The sequence below is a fragment of the Arachis hypogaea genome, chromosome 20 (genome assembly GCF_003086295.3).
Source record: "Arachis hypogaea cultivar Tifrunner chromosome 20, arahy.Tifrunner.gnm2.J5K5, whole genome shotgun sequence".
NCBI lineage: Eukaryota > Viridiplantae > Streptophyta > Magnoliopsida > Fabales > Fabaceae > Arachis > Arachis hypogaea.
In genome coordinates this window covers 116,602,064-116,623,845 of record NC_092055.1, presented here as the reverse complement: position 1 = coordinate 116,623,845, position 21,782 = coordinate 116,602,064, and the positions used below count along the sequence as shown (strand labels likewise).

At 34.6% G+C, this 21,782-nt stretch overlaps 2 protein-coding genes across 3 annotated transcripts; both read left to right on the top strand.

Annotated features, from left to right (window-relative positions):
- The first annotated feature begins 862 nt into the window (after positions 1 to 862).
- On the top strand, positions 863 to 2,697 carry LOC112785259 (probable CCR4-associated factor 1 homolog 7). Its single transcript, XM_025828720.3, has 3 exons — positions 863 to 1,226; positions 1,361 to 1,423; positions 1,566 to 2,697. The coding sequence occupies exon 3, from the start codon at positions 1,618 to 1,620 to the stop codon at positions 2,437 to 2,439; it is 822 nt and encodes a 273-aa protein (XP_025684505.1). The 5' UTR covers positions 863 to 1,226; positions 1,361 to 1,423; positions 1,566 to 1,617; the 3' UTR covers positions 2,440 to 2,697.
- A 1,351-nt stretch (positions 2,698 to 4,048) lies between these two features.
- Positions 4,049 to 17,355, top strand: LOC112785258 (CHD3-type chromatin-remodeling factor PICKLE). Of its 2 annotated transcripts, none has more exons than XM_025828718.3 (32): positions 4,049 to 4,153; positions 4,266 to 4,331; positions 5,865 to 6,032; positions 6,145 to 6,282; positions 6,379 to 6,533; positions 6,735 to 6,896; positions 7,084 to 7,331; positions 7,441 to 7,536; positions 7,838 to 7,974; positions 8,050 to 8,259; positions 8,390 to 8,497; positions 9,414 to 9,464; positions 9,548 to 9,647; positions 9,970 to 10,112; positions 10,222 to 10,325; positions 10,493 to 10,631; positions 10,726 to 10,895; positions 11,137 to 11,203; positions 11,279 to 11,401; positions 11,903 to 12,012; positions 12,089 to 12,170; positions 12,902 to 13,090; positions 13,725 to 13,875; positions 13,963 to 14,068; positions 14,161 to 14,235; positions 14,843 to 14,904; positions 14,984 to 15,060; positions 15,336 to 15,466; positions 15,726 to 16,098; positions 16,311 to 16,443; positions 16,705 to 16,775; positions 16,859 to 17,355. In XM_025828718.3, exons 3-32 carry the CDS (start codon positions 5,886 to 5,888, stop codon positions 17,261 to 17,263), a joined length of 4,263 nt encoding a protein of 1,420 aa, XP_025684503.1. In that variant the 5' UTR covers positions 4,049 to 4,153; positions 4,266 to 4,331; positions 5,865 to 5,885; the 3' UTR covers positions 17,264 to 17,355. The 2 variants fall into 2 exon arrangements, with proteins under 2 accessions (XP_025684503.1, XP_072085842.1); XM_072229741.1 differs by having other exon boundaries at positions 5,267 to 6,032.
- Positions 17,356 to 21,782: the final 4,427 nt, after the last annotated feature.

The following is a 21,782-nucleotide window of genomic DNA, read 5'->3' as shown; positions in this document are numbered from 1 at the left end:
TTTATAAAATTTGAAAATTAAAAAAATCAATTAAAATCTTAAGAACTAAATTAAAATTTACATATAAGTTTAGAAATTAAATTGAACTTGAGTTATGGACAAAAGTATGAAAAAATATAAAACAATATATTTTCGATACTGTATTGTAAATGTCTATGATGCACGGACTCACACAGACATGAGACATGACACGACACGGGACATGTCAACATAGAAATTTTAAAATCTTATAAGACATGGGGACATGCATACATATAAAATATAATGTATTTTTTAGATAAATCGTAATGATATTTTGATATTTTATTAATATTAAAATATAAATTAATTTTTTAATTATTTTTAATATCTTATTTTAATTATATCAAGTATTTAAAATAATTTTTTTTAATAAATAATAATATATATTATATCTAAATTTATTTTAAGAATATATGTTAAGGATAAAATTGGACACGCTTACATGTGATGATATTTAGGTGTGTCCAAACGTGTCTAATAATTTTTTTTTATTCTTCATTAAAATACAATTTGAAACAACAAATACGTATGTTAGATGAATATTATGTCCAAAATAAATCTGATATACGAATACGGTAATTCAACGAAGTGTCTGTGATTCACTGATAAATATATACACTTATTTGAGCTACCAAAGAGCAAAACACAGAGATCTCAAGACCGAATTAGGTTGCGCTCCAAGGATTCAAACATCAATAAATTAATTAATAATTAGCACTGTGGTAATATGGGTATAGGGTTTAATATTAAAGGTTACTAAGAAAAAATGCTAAGCATATCATGTCAATCAATCAAATCCGGTATCCGATATATCTAATCGAATAAACTATAAGGAAATAATAAATAAAAAATAACAAATCATATATAAAAAAAAAAAAAGAAATAAAAGAGAAGGTCGGTGAATTTTGCTTGAGGACATATGTTAACGACTGGCATTATATTGTCGCATCGCGTATTGGCCGAGCCAAGTTGTAAACGACACCTCCCGTGCAGTTGTTGGTAACCAAAACGACCCCACCCCTCTTCTCTCTCACACGCATTACATATCAGGGTCTCAACCCTCGCCCTTGCGCTCCTCTTCCCTGACCATTTCTTCTTCTTATCGCCTCCTCCGTTGACCTGTCACTTCCCATCCTCCGAACCTAAAATCTCCGATTCAAACTTTCAGATCCGCCAACCTCAACCTTCGTTCACGCAACTTCAAGGTTTGATTCTTCACTTTGCAGTTTCGAGCCACTTCTTTTCTCTCTCTCTTTCTAGGGTTCATACTTCAACCCTACTTCACTTCCGAACTCTTTGTCGCTACTTCTCGTGCCCTAACGCTTCCTTCCCGTGTCAGATCTAGTTGAATCTCCACCGGCAACTCACGATTTGCAGCTCTTTCCGCTGAAATCCCCTTCAGGTTTCGCGATTTTTCATTTCTCTGTTTCTCCGCTTGTTGATCTGTTTGTTCGTTATTACGTGGAACGAAATACGCGTGATTTTCATTGTGGATTTGCTAGTTTTTTGAGATCTGAACGGCTTCCTCGTGTTTTTGCTTGCAGATCTGGGTTTGTCTTCCATTTTCATCGATCTGTTAGGGTTTTCTAGTTGGACATGTCGATTTTACCGAAAGGCGATTCGGTTCAAATCAGGGAGGTATGGAACGATAACCTAGAGGAGGAGTTCGCTTTGATCCGTGAAATCGTTGACGAATACAACTATGTCGCCATGGATACTGAATTCCCCGGTGTTGTTCTTCGTCCCGTTGGGAACTTCAAGAATATCAATGACTACAACTACCAGACCTTGAAGGACAACGTTGACATGTTGAAGCTGATCCAATTAGGTCTCACTTTCTCTGACGAGCACGGCAACCTCCCCACCTGTGGCACTGAGAGCTCCTGCATCTGGCAATTCAACTTCCGTGAGTTCAACATCAGCGAGGACATCTTCGCCAGCGATTCGATCGAGCTTCTGCGCCAATGTGGCATTGATTTCAAGAAGAACAACGAAAAAGGTATTGATGTGAACCGGTTCGGGGAGCTTCTCATGTCATCGGGGATCGTGTTGAACGATGGTGTGAGTTGGGTAACCTTCCATAGCGGTTACGACTTCGGTTACCTCCTCAAGCTGTTGACGTGCCGAAGCTTGCCGGATACGCAGGCAGGGTTCTTTGAACTGATCAAGATGTATTTCCCGATGTTGTATGATATCAAGCATTTGATGAAGTTCTGCAACAGTCTCCATGGTGGGTTGAACAAGCTCGCGGAGTTGTTGGATGTTGAGAGAGTTGGTGTGTGCCATCAAGCTGGATCGGATAGCTTACTCACTTCTTGTACATTTAGAAAGTTGAGGGATACATTTTTCAGTGGCTCCACGGAGAAATATGCTGGTGTCTTGTATGGTTTAGGTGTTGAGAATGGACAAACTAATTGAAAGAAAGAAATTATAATTGGTTGTAGAGTAAGAAGAGTAAGTCTAAGTGTGAGTCCTTTTTTTTTTCTCTCTTTTTCTTTCTTACTTGTGTACACTTTCTGCCAAAAAGAATGGTTGTTGTTTACCTGTAACATTTCTCATCCTTGTTTGGAACTGTAACTGAAAAAAACCTTAGCTGGTTTTGTTAGCCCTTTGAGTTCTTTGTAAATCACTTAAGTTTAGTCCTTCAATAATAATTTATGATGATGATTCCTTTTAGTTTTAGCTTGTTTACTTGTAATCATTGTGAGCCTGATTTTTTCTAAGTCTCTGTTCCTCATTGCAAGAATCAGAACAGTCTGAACTCTGAACATGTAAATCCAAAATTTGTCGCAGTAAAGTGATGTCTAGTCATGTGTCGGAGGAATCTTTCTTTAGATCAAAGATGAAGTATTCATTATTTTTACTTTATTGTCCTTTAGGTTATGCTCTGCATTCTGCAATTGTGTGGTTCGGTGTGTAAGTTGTAATAAGCTACACGGATTTGGCGATGTGGTGGAAGCACAGCATGCTACGCAGGAATACAGTATAAACCATGAAAGAATATGTATTGGCCAGTGGTCACAACTCACAGTGCTTGTAAGTTATAATTGGTATACTCGTGGGAGACGTGGTATTTGTTTGCAATTTGCATCGGATAGTATGCTATAGAGAGAGCAGCAGGGGAAGTGTCCCAAGACTGGATTTGCCTAAATTTGAGCTATAGTTAGCCCCAAAAGAAAACAGTAAAAAGAAGAGGGGGTGGGAGAGAAATGCGAAATCTGAGTCGAGCATGCAATCGGGGTTTTTGCACAGTTGTAACTTGGATCCATGTATACTAATTACTAAACATCTATTTAGAATAACAAAAAAAAAAAAAAAAGAAAAAAAGAAAAAGAAAAAAAAGGCTAACTGATTATCAACAGCTAACGATTTCTCATAAGTATATGAATAGTTAATAACTCCATTTCAACTTTTTCTTCGTTTACAATAGAAAAGAGAATATAAAAAATGAACTAAAGATAATTAAAAAATTGTTCATGACCTAAATTTTTTGTTTAAGAATAAACATTTTATTCATCAACCAAAATGATGTTCAAAAATGAAAAATCTGTATAGAAATTGGGGTTTTGGAAAGGGGGGGGGTGGTTGTTTGTGTGGGTTGTAAACTAACTAATATTAAACTTTAAATTTAATTGACTAAAAAAATATGAGTAATGTTATATGACTAAGTATTTTGATAATCAAATTTACATGTGTACATAAATTTACGACTTAATTAAACTTGGTTAAAAAATATTTGTTTCACCTAGTATTTCTTAATAACGTATTGATAATCTATCAAACATTGTGATTCAGTTTTATTTACGATCTAATAATGTATAATATATAATATAATATACAATCAAATATAAAATATTTGTATAAACTTTTATTTCGTAAGAACGTAGTAAATTAGATTGTTATTTCGGGGAGAAAAATGAAAAAGGAAGCACGTGAGCTTTCGTCATTACCATTTATTAATTAATACTATATACTATATTATTGATTATTAATTAATTTAAATAATAGTAATATATACGCTAATCGTATGCAATTTCTCCATCGAAAATTTCAGTGCATGTTTGGTTGATTATCCGGATTTTCTTGGATATAAAACAGACTCGTCGTGGCTGTTAATCTCGTCACTGTCTTTGTAAGTCTACCCTATTTCTTCCTCACCGCCTCTCATTATTTTTAATTTTAATCTTTTCTTTTATTTCTCATTTCTTCTTTCTTTTCTTTCTTTTTTCTTCCTCTCAACTCAGGTTTTGGGTTCCCGCGAAATTACGAAGCTCCACGAACCAGATCGCCGGAAAATCTTCCACTCCACGGTACGTCTCCCTCTGAATTCTCGTAGCACACTTCACCTCTATCACTCACAGCTACAAATTCAGCTGATTAACTTATAATTTCGCTTTCCCGTGACTTTGTTCTGGGAAATGTTGGATGCGTTTTTGCACGGTTTAGGGTTTCTGTCTTTGATTCGGTAAATGTGAAGTGTTTGTGACAGATGCACTTCATTTTCGCTAATAATTAACAATAGCATGTTGATCTTCTACAATTTCTTGGTTGTTTCTCTGCGTGGCATTGTTTTAACGGCTATTACTCTTAATGTTTCGTAGTTTTTTTCAAATTGTTGCGACTTGGAATACTCCATGAGATTCTTAGCTTGAGCTTGGAACCATTTTGTTGGCATCTTGTTTCTACTGATTTTACTGTGCTGTAAATGTTGAAGCACACTTGTTTTGAAATCTGGAACTGTGTGTGTTTATTCGAAAAGTGCTATTTGGTAAATATTTTTACTGGAGGAACATATAACCTCTCGGTTTGTAACCAACCACCACGGCAAAGGTAGAAATGCAGCAGGATAGAAAAGGAAATTGATTATTGACATAACTGCAGTGTCACAATATTCATTCTTATCGATTTCTTACCATTTACCAATGTGCATTTCCATCTTTAATTAGATTTCGTTATATACTTGGTTATAAACTTGGTATGATGGCAATTCAATATAAGGTTTAAAAAAGGAATAAGAGGGAATGCTGGTCCAATTAGAGGAAGATTAGGGATTGTAAAGCTAAGATGGACTGAGCAAAGCGTAGTTAGGAAGGGAGTTAAAGAAACCGCCCATGTCTGATGTCATGCTTTGGTACTGGTGCTGAGCATATATGAGAAGGTCCTGTGAGCATGGTTGTCAAAATTGCAAACTAGCACCTTATATCGCATGATTTTATGATGTCAATGTTCCCAATCCCAATTACAGGTACAAACTTGTTTCATAAGACCGACCTGGGATTGACAAGCTTGCATGTAACAATAGTGGCAGATGACCTGTTGGCAGGCCACCAATTTTTTATGGAACCCCAAAATGAGAGCAACACATCCTCAGGCCTGTTTTTGGTAGTTTGTCTCCCTTCCTGTTGTTGGGCATGGCTTTCCTTTGCCACCACCAATCTGAGTGTTGTAACGACTGTGTTACTGTTGCTATTCACATTGGATTTCCCAATCTGGGTGACACTGTCACAGGTTAGTTTGAAAATTTGTGGCTGGGATTTTCGTGGAGTGTGTGGATGTGTTATCTTCATGTCAGGTAACAACAAGATGGGACAGTGGGCAGCTGGTCCGTTCTGTTTCCGTTAGGAGGACTTTGGCAATTTTTCATACATAGACTGACCTGTGAATGGGAGTCGATTAAACCTGGTTCTTTTTCACACATTCGGTTCCTTTGTTTAATATATTATGCTTATTTCATTTCTAAAATGCCAATCTGCTCTGTCTTATTGTATTGCTTTGGATGATTCTTGGTTCACGGCTTGGGTTAGACTTAACAATGTGTTCTTTCTTCTTCCTGGTCACTTCAGGATTTCTAGTCTTGCAAGAACATGAGTAGCTTGGTTGAGAGGCTTCGTGTAAGATCAGAGCGCAAGCCAATTTATAATTTGGATGATTCTGATGATGATGCCGATTTTTTGCCAAGAAAACCTGGGACTACTCAGGAAACATTTGAGAGGATAGATAGAAGTGATACGGTATGTTATTTGCTTCCGTTTTGCTTCAGCAATCATTGTTTTAATTCAGATTTATGTTGCTTGTCTACTTATTACCCTACTTTTATTTGATGTTTCTATTCCTTATCAATAGAAAGAAAATTTGTGTCAAGCCTGTGGAGAAAGTGACAATCTTCTGAACTGTGATACATGCACTTATTCTTACCATCCCAAGTGTTTAGTTCCACCAATTAAAGGTCCCATTCCAGACAACTGGAGGTGCCCTGAATGTGTAAGTTCTTATGCTTCATAATATATAATAATAGAATTATGGTTTATTAGCCTATGCTTGATCACAGTACTCCTTTTCTTTTCTTCAAATTTTCAGGTTAGCCCACTCAATGATATTGATAAAATATTAGATTGTGAGATGCGCCCTACTGTAGCTGCTGATGATGATGCCACAAATTTAGGATCAAAGCAAATATTTGTGAAACAATACCTTGTTAAGTGGAAGGGACTCTCGTACTTGCACTGCACATGGTAAATCTGTGGGAGCTTATCCTACATTGTGTTTTAGTGTCTACTAAACATTTGGGGTGCTGATCATATTACATTCCATTCCCAACTTGTGCTCTTTTTTCTTTTTATATAAATTATATTATGCCTAATCTAAGGTTTGATTCATTATTTTATTATTTTTGGGTATTTAAAATTTACCTCCTGAGTATATTTTTTCTTTAGGGTTCCAGAGAAAGAGTTTGTGAAAGCTTTCAAGGCTTATCCTCGTTTAAGGACCAAAGTGAATAATTTCCATCGTCAAATGGCATCTGTCAATACTTCTGATGAAGACTTTGTTGCCATTCGACCTGAGTGGACTACAGTTGATCGAATACTTGCTTGCAGGTTGATCGAAAACGTTTTTCTGTATCTTATTCTCTTTTCCCATCTCGTTGCACTTGATGTATTTATTCTTGTCAAATGATTCTGTTATCATCTAATGACTTGTTAGCATCCAATTAATCAGCTTTTGCTTTAACATGTCAACAGATGCTTATTTTTTGGGGACTGTGTTTTTATATGATTGGTACAGGGGTGTTGATGATGAGAAGGAATATCTTGTGAAATGGAAAGAGCTTCCATATGATGAATGCTATTGGGAGTTTGAGACAGATATTTCAGCATTTCAACCAGAAATAGAAAGATTCAATAAATTCCGGTCTAGATCCAGCAAACTTGCCTCCATGAAGCAAAGAAGCAGTATTAAGGATGATGTTGAATTGAAGAAACAGCAGAAGGAATTTCAACAGTTTGAACATAGCCCTGAGTTTCTTTCAGGCGGTATGCTTTATATTTTACGACAAATCAAATCTTGTGGAAATAGTATATATTCTGTTTATTCCCTGTTTTGATGATAAAGATTGCCGGATTTGTTTTCACATTATTGAAGGTACGCTACATCCGTATCAGCTAGAAGGCTTGAACTTCTTGCGGTTCTCTTGGTCCAAGCAAACTCATGTTATACTGGCTGATGAAATGGGGCTTGGTATGTATTCTGTTTCTCTCTCTATTTCTTCCCCCCTCTTTTCAGGTTTTTAAAGTTAATAGGATAGCATCTCCTTCAAGGCGGCAATATATGCTCCAAGCCTCAAGAAGGGCTTGAAGTGGTACTTAGACAACCCTAAGCATGTCATGCAAAGTGCTTTAATTTATACTAGCTGAACCAATCCTGTTGGGTTTATACTGTCCTTTTATGATTTCTCCCCTCCTGCTGCCTTGATTTTAATTTTTTGCTGAAGTGTGTTATGGCACCATGGTGACCGAGATTTTTTTTTTTTCACATGTAGGCAAAACCATACAAAGTATTGCATTCTTAGCATCTCTTTTTGAAGAGGGTGTTTATCCACATCTGGTGGTTGCTCCACTTTCGACATTGCGGAACTGGGAACGTGAATTTGCAACATGGGCACCTCACATGAATGTCGTACGCATCATGGGTTTGAGTAGTATTGTTGCCGTTTATGCAATAACTCTTTTAATTGTATACTTGTTTCTGCAGGTTATGTATGTTGGATCTGCCCAAGCCCGTTCTGTCATAAGAGAGTATGAATTTTACTTCCCAAAGAAACAGAAGATCAAGAAAAAGAAATCTAGTCATATAAGTAGCGAAAGCAAGCAAGATAGGATTAAGTTTGATGTCCTTTTGACTTCATATGAGATGATCAACTATGACACAGTATCACTGAAACCTATAAAATGGGAGTGCATGGTAAGATTCAATAACCCACGTCAGTATCAGAACGAGGGATATTAAGTTTGCACTTGACTCTATTAATTACCTTTTTTCATCCTCTTGGTTTCTGCATAGTTCTGATCCCCTTATATCTGTGTATATCTAGATAGTTGATGAAGGACACCGTCTGAAAAATAAGGATTCAAAATTATTTTCTTCATTGAAGCAATATTCTAGCAGACATCGAGTGCTCTTAACTGGGACTCCTCTTCAGGTTTACTTTACATTGAGATGTTCTGCCATACGCGTCCATTGCTTCTTTATTGGGTGATTATGTCCTATTTTTTGTATTGGTCAAACCTGATGCTTTTGTATTATTGTTTGAGCTTGTTTTCTGTTTTTTGGGTCTTTGCATATACCAACTAATACCTAGAGTTCTATTTTATAGACCTGAATTGTGTAAATTTTAGAGCATTGTTTAATTTTGAGTTGTACATATATTTTCTGAAATATAACAAGTATTTAGGCTTTCTTCAATTAAATTCTTGTTACCTTGATAATACCTGGTATTTTTGACATGACATTTTTTGTTTTTGGCTTTACCATGTAGTGGGGTGTTTGTGAATAGCTGTGGTATAGGAGTGTTTCAAACATAATATTATTTTATGTTACTAATTTACTTTGAAATATAGACAAGGGCAAATCTACATGCTGCTATTGAGAGGTTGTATCTTTTATGATAAAATGTGCACTGCAATTCATATCTTCATTTATATATCAACTATTAAGCAACTTTAAAGTCAAATTCTACTGCCAATAAGCGTACTTGTATCCATAAAGTATCCATCGAAAATATCTGAAGTCAAATGATGGAAAGACAGATTGTATTTTGTTTCTATGTCAATCTCGTGACTCAGACTGAGTTGAGATTTTGTATTTCTGGCTGCCTAGAACATCATATTTGTGCAAATTTATGCTCTTGGAAGATGTCAGCATTGTTCCTGTAGTATTCGCTTTGCTTCCCAAAATGTTGTGTTGGTTGTTCTTTTTCTTTTCTAATTATACAAGTACACTAAACTACTGTTCTATGAATATTTACTTATCAAGTAATGCATTGTGGTTTCATATGTTGATTTTTTCTATTGGAAGTTGAAATGAACTTATGGTGCAACTTGTCTGATGAATTTCAGAACAACCTTGACGAACTTTTTATGCTTATGCACTTCCTTGATGCTGGAAAGGTTAGTCAGCTTATCCACAAATAAGATGTTGAACTTTCTTGTGAAAGTTAAGGATATCTTATGACCTTTTTGACTTCTGGCAGTTTGGAAGTTTAGAGGAGTTCCAGGAAGAGTTTAAGGATATCAATCAAGAGGAACAAATTTCAAGACTTCATAAAATGTTGGCCCCTCATCTGCTACGAAGTATTCCTCTTAATCTTGAAAAACTTTGCAAATTTGCTTAATTTTCTTGTCTAGGTCACTATGCAGTGTCAATACTTGCAATGTGGCATTGTGATTACTAGTATTGTTTGGCCTGATGCCTATCCCTAAGTTAAAGTACATGGGGCTGCTTTGGATTCAGATTACTTGACATGGTGGTTGTAATTTTGGCATCCATTGAAATTTCAAGTGGGTTCTCAGAGGCATTGTTGTTTAGCAATTCATACATTAAACCAAGTTATGGTAATCTTGTTAAAAATGTGTATTCCTGAGTTGTTGATTCAAGTTTTTGATGCCTCTGCAGGAGTAAAGAAAGATGTCATGAAGGAACTACCTCCTAAAAAGGAGCTTATTTTACGTGTGGATTTGAGCAGCAAACAGAAAGAATACTATAAGGCAATTTTAACCCGTAATTATCAGATTTTAACTCGTCGTGGTGGTGCACAAGTAAGATTTGTTCTATAATGAGCCTACCGTTCTAGTTTATTCTTAATCATAGCTTTACTCGGAAAGAGCCAAAACGTATTGTTTTTGTACTTTTTTTTTTTTGAATCAGATTTCTCTTATCAATGTTGTTATGGAACTTCGTAAACTCTGTTGTCACCCGTACATGCTAGAGGGAGTTGAACCAGAAATTGATGATCCAAAAGAGGCATTCAGGTTAAAAGGCACTATATTAATGTTCTAAAGTTGTTAGCTTCTGTAGTTATAATGAAGATTTTGTTATCATGTTGAAGGGCACTATATTAATATCGATAATTATGTAAGTACTTTATCAACTGTATTATCCTGTTGCACTATTTTAGCTTTTCTTTTCTTTTCACCAGACAACTTCTGGAAACATCGGGGAAGTTGCAATTGGTGGACAAGATGATGGTGAAGCTTAAAGAACAAGGACATAGAGTCCTCATATATTCCCAATTTCAACACATGCTGGACTTGCTTGAAGATTACTGTTCTTACAAGGTTGACATAAGTTTTTATTCTTCGATATAAACCTAATGGTTTCCAACCTTTATTATTTGTTATACTTAGTTTATTTTACCCCCTTCTAAACCAGAATTGGCAGTATGAACGGATAGATGGCAAAGTTGGTGGAGCTGAAAGACAAATAAGGATAGATCGTTTTAATGCAAAAAATTCTTCAAGATTTTGCTTTCTTCTCTCTACTAGAGCTGGTGGATTGGGGATAAACCTTGCAACTGCTGACACGGTTATTATATATGACAGGTCAACCTTTAATTTCATGTTATCGTGTTGAATAATAGTTTGATGAAATAGATATTAATTGATTGTCCATAAAACAAGTTTTACCGTCTTGTGTTAGAAATATATTTTCAATATCTCCCCCAATTACAGATACTATTTTCAATCCATTTGCATTTTGGCAAACAAATGAGAATAGCTGCAATCTAATGGTTACAATCCTCATGCTGATTTATAATTCATTTGATCAACTGTCTTTCTACAGTGATTGGAATCCTCATGCTGACTTACAAGCTATGGCTAGAGCTCATCGTCTTGGACAAACTAACAAGGTTTTGAGTTATTTCATTTATACACAGTTGGTTATTATGTTGACTTTCTATTTCATGGCAGTTCTGGCATTGTAGGTGCTGATTTATAGGCTTATAACACGAGGAACCATTGAAGAAAGGATGATGCAGATGACAAAGAAGAAAATGGTGTTGGAGCACCTGGTTGTAGGGAGGTTAAAGGCTCAAAACATCAACCAGGTAATACTATTAAAGCCAATGGTAATAGTTACCAGTCTCATTGGTAGTTCAAACTGAGTTGGTGATGTTTTCTTGTTTCAGATTATCTTATTTTAAATAATTTTTAACTGTACTTATTTAATTATTCTATTATTCTTTTGTATTGTTTACATCTTGTTTATATATTATATATTATATCTTCCAATTGGGATATTGATAGCTTCTTTGTATGCTCCAACACGAGCAAATTATTTGATTTTACTTCTAACTAAGTCAAATGGAAGAGAGCATGAATATTTTGTTTGGCTCTTCATTTGATGCCCCCCTTCTTTGATATTTGTTATCCCTTTTTTTTTTCACTTGAACAAAATTTCTTTTCCTATAAAGTGAAGAAGCCTTTAGTATGCAACGGGGCTTTTGGTATGGAATATGAATTTTAGGATTCATTGAATGTTTAGAGCATAATCAAGAATAGTCTTATCAAAGATTTGGCAGTAACTTTTGATTGTTACTTGTTCTTAGGAAGAGTTGGATGACATCATAAGGTATGGGTCAAAGGAGTTATTTGCTGATGAAAATGATGAAGCAGGAAAATCTCGCCAGATCCATTATGATGCTGCTGCTATTGATAGGTAATCAATACTACTTCTCAATCATAAAATAACAATTTACTTTGCATTATATTTCATGTGTATTTCTTCATAATAGATTGCTGAATCGTGATCAAGCTGGAGATGAAGAGGCTACCGTGGATGATGAAGACGATGATGGGTTTTTGAAGAATTTTAAGGTCAATACTATAATTTACATATAATATATATTTGTGTGCTTCATGTTTTCTCTTCCTAGATGAATGTGGATTTAAAACTGGATTGATTTGTCCCGAAAAGGATTTACTACCATTTTACATTTTGGATTAATTTGTTTGTTTTCCAAAGTATTACTATGATGAAATGTTATTCTTGGTCTAATAACATGAATGCATAAGTATTTGCCTTTGGAATTTGCAGCCGTCAATGTAATGGTTATATGTGTTCTTGTGGATCCTCAATTGTTCAATTTTCTCTCTGAATTGCACACATTTTTTTGTGGCTAAAGATTTCTGCCTGCTCTTCTTTATCAACATATCTTTTTTTTTTAATTGCATATTCATTCCTGAGATGAATTTTCTCTTTCCTGAGCCACTTAAAAAGTCTAAATTAAATGTTGAATCAAAATTAAAATAGCTATTGTTAACAATGTGTAGCTATAGAAATGAACAACTAATACTTCTTTTATGACAAATTTTATGAAACACATGGAGTGTCTACTGAGGAGTACAAGTGTAACGATTGGTTTATTCAAAAGAAAACATGTTTTAAAAGTACTACTTATGTCAGGATTGGGGAACATTGTGATTGGGAAAGTGCTAGTAGTTCTTTTCATTGAGCACTCTGCTTCAATTACGTTTTCCGGACTCCGCAAAATCTGTTTATCATCATGCTGATCTGGTTTTCTGTTTGGATGGGCTGAATTGGTTAGGTGGCAAATTTTGAGTATATTGATGAAATTGAGGCTGCAGCAGAGGAGGCCGCACAAAAACGTGCAATGGAGACTATGAACAATTCAGAAAGAGCACATTACTGGGAGGAGTTGTTAAAAGATAAATATCAAGAGCATAAAGTTGAGGAGTTTAGTGCATTGGGCAAAGGGAAGCGAAACCGTAAGCTGGTATGTGACTTTGGTGTTGACGCAACACTATATTTTTTGTATTAGTTTGCAAAGGAAAGAATACCTGTTTTTGCTGTTTCTGCGTTTGTCTGAGATAACATTCAGCACTGCTAATATCTATTTTGTTTCTCCAAATATTGTTTTCTACCATAATACTTCCTGTGGCAATTGTTACCTCCATCTTCTGTCCTCCTATTCCATGGAAAGGGATCAAATCCACTTACAATAAATAAAAACTTCTACCAAATTTTTGAAGTTTGACCACTTATTTTATTTTTTATGTTAGGGTTAAAGATCATTTGTTGAAATCAAACGCTTTTAATGATAGGAAATGGTCACTTGGTGAAAATTTAATACTAAATTTTAATAACCAGCTTTTCTCATCAATACATTTCTCTATTCTTTTCTCCAATACTATGTTGGGCACCAAAACTCTTTTAAAAATGATATAATTATATTACACAACTATGATCAATGATCATGGATGAGAAGTGGATTCCCTACTTGTTAATAATCATTCACTTCAGTTCATTCTCCCATGGTTTCCTTGTCTATCTCCCCCCCCCCCCCCCTTCCTCTTCCTCCTCTCTTTAATTTTGTTAGTGAAGTATCTATCATTACATGGCTCCCCCAGATGGTATCTGTAGAGGAGGATGACCTTGCCGGCCTGGAAGATGTAAGTTCTGATGGTGAAGATGACAACTATGAAGCAGAGCTTACCGATGGTGAATCGAATTCAGCCGGTGCTACTACTGTTAGAAGGCCTTATAAAAAGAAACTTCGAGGTCTGTATCAATATTTATTGATTTGATTTTCTTAATTTAGATTATCAGTCCTTGATTATGGTGCATGTCCCTTCAAATTATGAGCAGCTGATAGCGGTGAGCCACTTCCTCTGATGGAAGGTGAAGGGAAATCGTTCAGAGTACTTGGTTTCAATCAAAATCAGAGGGCTGCATTTGTGCAAATTTTGATGAGGTTGGTTGTCATTTTGTGCGTGTGTTGTATAAAGGCTTTTCCTTGGCAATATCTCTGGTTTATCTCACTGTGTGTGACTCTGTCTATTACAGGTTTGGGGTTGGTGAATTCGATTGGAAGGAGTTTACTTCCCGCATGAAACAGAAGACTTACCAAGAAATCAAAGAGTATTATTATTATAATGTTTCTTTGGATACTGCTAAGATTAACATTATATTTTTGGATTTCATGCAATTGATCTTGTGTATGCTCCAGTTGATAAGTGGTAGCTTGTAATCAATTGGTGTGTGGATTAACTGCATGTGGGGATGTTTTGTTTTTGTTTTTGATTTTTTTTTTCTCTATTTGTTGCTTCTAAAAGTTTTGGCTCAAGAGAGAAATAAAATGCTGCTTAAAAGCTACAACCTAAATGGTATTATTTCCTTTGGTAAATCTTCCACGATATATTCCTGGCTTCTTGTAGCTGTCACTATGACTTTGACTTTCCAGTACCCTCTCACTTTTCGGGGGTTTCCGAGGAAATCCCTGACCTTCCAACCGTTTATTTGGGTTCTCCCTCAGTACCATACGTGCTTTCTAAATGGCAATTTATATTCTGTTGCCATGTTAGATTGTAGGCATGAGCTTATTTTGTCGCTGGATGGGCAATTGGAATTTGCTTTGCAATAAATAATGCTATATGTTATGATGTCATTTTTAAAGAGTGTTCAATAATTTTACTTTTTGTCTCAATTTATGTCGCACCTTAAGTCATTATTTTCCCCCATTTTACAGTTATGGAACTCTTTTCTTGTCTCATATTGCTGAAGATATTACTGATTCATCTACATTCACTGGTACGATTTATGTCTTTCATTTTTCCTTTTCAACCATATCTTCTGTTTCCTAATCTTTCTTTGATGTACTCTCCTGTAGATGGTGTTCCCAAAGAGGGACTGCGAATACAAGATGTACTTGTAAGGATTGCACTTTTGCTCCTGATAAGGGACAAAGTAAGTTTTGAATGGATTTTCTGAATTCCAACTGCTTGTCATTGGTATAATACATTTTGCTCCCACTCTTGGAAAATGCTGAAAGCATTTTCAGGATTGTTTGAAGTGGAAGACTATGGGGTCTACAATAATTAGAATTTTGTTTTTGTTATGTGTGTTGCAAGCTTGTTGGGTTGCGGTCCTAACACTTGATGTGGTTTTTGAGGTGATATTGATATTAAGCTAGCTGATGATTTGTATTTTTTTTTTCACCACTTGGGGACTTGTAATGACAGGTAAAGTCTGCATCACGAAACCCTGGAACGCCACTGTTTACGGATGACATCTTACTACGCTATCCAGGACTGAAGGGTGGAAAGATATGGAAGGAGGAGCATGATTTAGTTTTATTACGTGCTGTATTGAAGTATGTCTTCTGATATATGTATTGTTTCATTTAATAATTCAAGAAATAGTAGCATAATGTTGGCTTTCAAAAATTTGTGTGCCCCCAGTTATGTATCTATGTCTACCTTGTGTTTATATCTGGGATATCAATTTCTTCTGCTTTGTGTCATTTCTATGATTTGTTGTGTATTATTGATGATATGTCTTTTTGTTGTTAATAACCTCTGTGGAATACATTTTTGAAGTATTCATTGTAACATACATATTTTCTATTTAAGGCATGGGTACGGGAAATGGCAGTCGATTGTTGACGATAAGGATATCAGAATTCAGGAGCTTATCTGTCAGGAGTTGAATCTTCCTATCATAAATTTACCAGTAGCAGGGCAACTTGGTTCGCAGGTGCAAAATGGCACAAATTTGTTAAATACAGAAGTTCCCAGCAACCAATCCAGGGAAAATGGTGGGACGGATGTTACAGCTGATGCTGCACAAGGTTCCGGTGAAGCTAAGAACCAAACACAGTTATATCAAGACTCCAACATATTTTATCATTTTAGAGACATGCAGAGGAGACAGGTTGAGTTCATAAAAAAGAGGGTCCTTCTCTTGGAAAAGGGTCTCAATGCTGAGTACCAGAAAGAATACTTTGTGAGTATACTATTGTTCTGTAGTTTGATATCTTCTTTTAATACTTTTTTCTTCTATTTGGACTGCAGACAATTCAAGCTAGTAACATATGCTCTTGCTTATACAGTTTACTGGTGTTCTTTGAACAACAATATAAAATGCATCATTTACCCCTGAAAGGTTTGTATGACTCGCCTGTGGGCCTAACTTCTCATCTTGAACTTTGTTTGTAGGGTGATCCAAAAGCAAGTGAAGTGGCAACTGAAGAACCTAAAAGTGAACCCAAGGCGACAAACTTTCCAAGCTATAAATTAGGGGACACCGACACCCAGATGACTGATCAACTGCCTCGACTAAAAGCAATAAGTACGTGTTTATTGTTGTTCATCAGATACTAATGCCATGGTGATACAAGGAGGAAGGAGGAAGTTTTGCATACTCCAAGAGTATTTAATCTAGACAACTAGAAATATGATGTGGAGCACACAAGTTGAATGTGTGTGTGTCATATTAATGTTAGAGCAAATTCTGGACTGTTGGAGTATGCAAGAATGTTCCGATGTTCTGTCATTCTGTTTAGTTTTGATTATTTTAATTGAAGTGTACTCGTATTGCCATTTTCTCCAGCTGCAGAGGAAACTTCACTTGCTTGTGATAATGATCCAAATCGATCAGAATTGGTTCACCTTTACAATAAGGTAAACATTTTCTCCACCATTCATGAGTAGTAGTGGTTGAAGATAATATTACTGCAACATCGTTCTTTCCTCTTTATTGGCAGATGTGCAAGGTAGTGGAGGAAAACCCCATTGACAGAGTTAGAGCATCCTTGGCTCGAGAATCAGCTGATGTGAGTGTTACGAAGAATTTTCCGCCACTGGAAACCATTTGTGAAGATATGCACAGAATTTTAACACCCACACAACCAGATCAAACCGCCACTGACAAGTCAAAATTGCATTCAGATGACTGCAAAGTGGATAACACTGTTGACAATGAGAGTAGAGATATGGAAATAGAATTAGATTCTGCAAAAGAAGGCCGCACAAACCTGGGAAAGGAGAATGGTCAGTCCCCAATTCTTCCGGGGAAGCAGGATGATATAGAAATGGATGAAAGTAAGATTGACGGGTTGAATGATAACACACAAAAATCTGATGCTGGGGTTGTTGTATTGGAAGATTAGTTGCAATGCCTCTTTAGTCGGATATTGTTGTACCTTGTAACACTCTTCATCAACATTATTAAACTCCTTACAAATGAAATAGATTTAAAACAGTATTGTGCCCTTTTGATTTACTTAGGAAGTTTAAACAAAAATGATGTATGTTTAGAAATATTCAAAAGAAACGAGTTTAAAAGAGTATCGTTGTTTAGATGTGTTAAAATGAATTTTAGAAATATACATCATTTATTTGGAAATAGCAATTTTTTATTTTTATTTATTTTCATAAATTTTAAATTTTTTATTGAAATAGTAGTTATTTTATATCATTATTATTATTTTGTCATTCAGTAAAAAAGATTTAATTCCAGTCTACTTTCTGAAAAGTACAGAAGTCACCTTAATGCAAAAGTTAATTTCATATTCAATGTTAACGGCCCTACATAGGCAATTAGGCACCTCATCTTCAAATACATAGTTATCAGAACCGAATCGGTAATTGAGATAACCGAATCGGTAATTGATTTGCTTATACGACCGGGTTATTGGATTACTGGTTTAACCGGTAAGTTACTGATTTATTTGGTTGATTCGGTCATAATTAAATAAAAATATAAATTAAAAGTTAAATATATATTTTTAAAAATATATTAATAACAATCAAATATTAATTTTTAGATATAATTTATAGTACAAAAAGAGATAATAAATTAATGATTAATACAAAATATTTTCTCAATATAAATGAATGAGAAAAAACAAAAGATAACACAATCAATTAATATATCAATATGTTTGTAGGCACAGGATTCGGTGGTCCAGAAACCTTTGGACCACTTAGTGGTCCAAGTAAAAAACATGTTTTTGGAGTTTTTTTATCAATTACTACGTAGTCCTTGAACTAATTTTAATTACAAATTAACCCCATATATTTTATTTAATTATAAAAATAATTTTTTATTTTATAAATTATTATTTTATCAATTATCTATTATATTTATTAACAATCAAATACAAAAATAACAACCAATTATATCCTCCATTCATCTTAATAATTCTAATTGATTAAAAAATTAACTTTGATCTCGTTACGTTCGTCCATGGCTTCCAAATCGTGTTTCCTTGAAATTCAATCGATTGGTTTTTCAAAACAATCGATTGAATGATAACTCAATCGATTGGTTTACACTATATCACAAAACAATCGATTGAAAGTTGTAAGGTAGAATGGTAAAAAGGTCGATTGTTTATACTTTCCAATCGATTGAATTCACGAAAACAATATCAATTGGAAAATGATGACATTGAAGTTTTAGCCAAATTCAATCGATTGGTAATGTAATCCAATTCGATTGGAAGGTGATGAAGTTGAATGTTTTGCCAATTTCAATCGATTGGTAATGGTACCAATCTACTCAATCAATTGTTTTTTATTATACCAATAAGCTACTGAACCAACTTGGTTAAACTTGGTTACCAAAATAATTTCGTCATGTAGTATCACGAATTTAATTAATACTAGTAGAAATACATTTCCTTCGTCCAAACTAGACCAAACTACAGGATCAATGATTTAAGTTGTAATAAAAATTGTTCTTATGTTAATACATTGATATTGGTACAAGAAGATAATAAGATCCTGATCATGGTGATTGAAAAAAAAAAATTGGATTTAATTAATACTAGTAGAAATACATTTCCTTCGTCCAAACTAGACCAAACTACATGATCAATGATTTAAGTTAAGTGATAAAAATTGGTCTTATGTTAATACATTGATATTGGTGCAAGAAGATAATAAGATCCTGATCATGGTGATTAAAAAAAAATTGGATTTAATTAATACTAGTAGAAATACATTTCCTTCGTCCAAACTAGACCAAACTACAGGATCAATGATTTAAGTTAAGTGATAAAAATTGTTCTTATGTTAATACATTGATATTGGTGCAAGAAGATAATAAGATCCTGATCATGGTGATTGAAAAAAAAATTGGATTAATGAGGATTTTTTTTGGTGACTAGATTAATGAGGATTTGTACAACCTATTTGTGATTTATGAAAGTAAAATAGAATAAATTGTGCAAAATCCTACAGAATTATGAAAAATGAGAACATTACCAATTAATTGAGTAAATGGGTACCATTACCAACCGATTGAAATTGGCAAAACATTCAACTTCATCACCTTCCAATCGATTGGATTACATTACCAATCGATTGTATTTGGCAAATCCATGTTGTTTTCGTGAACACTACAATGAAAAAAATTGATTGGACCTTTGCTGATTGCCGCAAACGGTGATTGTCAATTAACGATGAACAAAAAGTGGATATTAAATAGACGGATAAAAAATAAAAAAAATTGGATATTCAGTAGATGGATGGATGTTCGAAAGAAAAACAATGAAATTTTTTATAAAGAGAATGATACACGATTTTAATGGTGGGATTGAATAATTGGTGATGGATTATTCACCAATTTATAATGTTAATATTAAGGAAAAGATAAGATTAGAGTATCTAATTCAAAATAAAACCTTAAAAAAGGAAGATAGAATTTTAAAGATAAGATAGATGAATAAAAAGATAATTTTTAAAAACGAAAACAAGACTGACATAGGCGTAATACATCGCGTTTCAATCGATTGAATTATCATTTCAATCGATTGAATTTGAATTCACACACACTACAATCGATTGAAATTGACAAATTCATATTGTTTGGGTAAATTCAATCGATTGAGTCACAAAAGCAATCGATTGAATTTGGTGAGACCCAGGTTGTTTTGAAGCATTCAATCGATTGTAAATTCTAAACAATCGATTGAATTACAAAAATCCAATTTTTATTCATCGTTCTATCGATTGGATCGTATGACCAATCGATTGAGTTATGCGAAAACCATGCTTTTGACAATTTTCAATCGATTGTTTAGTGGTAAAATGTAATCCAATCGATTGAGATATAATTCAATCGATTGATTCATTATTCCAATCGATTGGTTTTTGCAGAAAACACAATTTTATGATTCCTTGCGAACGAGACGAATCAAATTTAATATTTTAATCGATTGTAATGGCCAAAAAATTGTTTTTGTTTTTGATTGTTAATGAACATGATAGATTTATGATAAATTAATTATTTATAAAATAAAAAATCGTTTTTATAATTATATAAAATATATGGGGTCAATTTATAATTAAAATTAGTTAAAGGACTATGTAGCAGTTATTAAAAAAACGTAAAAAACATGTTTTGTTATGGGACCACTAAGTGATCCAAACGTTCTTGGACCACCGAATCCTAAGCCATGTTTGTATATCATGTATTGTTACTTACTTTTTTGTTTGGTATCTATGTCAATCCATACTTAAAAGGATAAAAAAAATTTATTTATAATTTATTATATATATTTTTTGTAACATATAATATTGACAATCAAAATGGCGTAGTGGCAATTGGCAAAGGAGGAGGCACAACATGCAGTATGCTCCATGTTCGAACGCGGATCCAGTGCGGTCTGAAGCACGAACCGGCCAATTTTCAATGAATTTGACCACCGTTGACCGGTTCAATTACACGTCCGATTTGTTTTACTAACCGAACCGACTAGGTTACCGATTTTTCAATTTTTCGGTCGAACTGGTCGGTTTGGTCCGGTTCTAATAACTATGCTCAAATATACTTGAAATAGTTTGCGACAGAGTTCACATGAAGCTGTTAATTTTGACAACGCAATTAGGATAATAAAATTATGTAATTTTTTTAATATTAAAATTATGTAAAATTTTGGCTAAAAAATTTTAATATAAAGAAAAGATGTGAGTTTTTGCTGGAAATAGAGCTTTTTGGTGTATATACAGGTGAGTAGACGTTACAGATATAGCAGGTGCAAGTGTAACATGCAGGTTACATGCTGACTCAGTACGTATGTAGCGTGCTGGACACGTGTCCAAATCCAGAGCAACACGCATGTATATACAGGTGAGTAGACGTTACAGATATAGCAGGTGCAAGTGTAACATGCAGGTTACGTGCTGACTCAGTACGTATGTAGTGTGCTGGACACGTGTCCAAATCCAGAGCAACACGCACCATGCGTGTTGTGTACGTGGCAACCATCTAGGCAACACGCACCCTGCATGTTGGATGTGTGTCAAATGCTGGTTGGATGGCATTGTAACACGTAACTTGTGAGGTGAATCCTCTGCCTATAAAATCTGAAACTCGTTACCATTTTATTTCACTGTAAGAGAGGTGTTTTCCTGCACTGTTGGTGTAATGCGGGACACTGCAAATATAGTAGTTTACCGCAACGGTGGGGTTATACGAAATACACATATGAGGAGGTGAGCTTTGCGTGTGAGAATACATTTTTGTCTGTGGTTCCGTGTACTATAACATTCGCAGAACTACAATACGGAACTTTGTCAGAGTACAGAGAGTGATATTTTAAAGAGAGTGAGCAACATTCTCTACAGGAGTCCTGTTATTGTATTTGGCGGCTTGGTACAGTTTGAGGTTATGCCGATTGT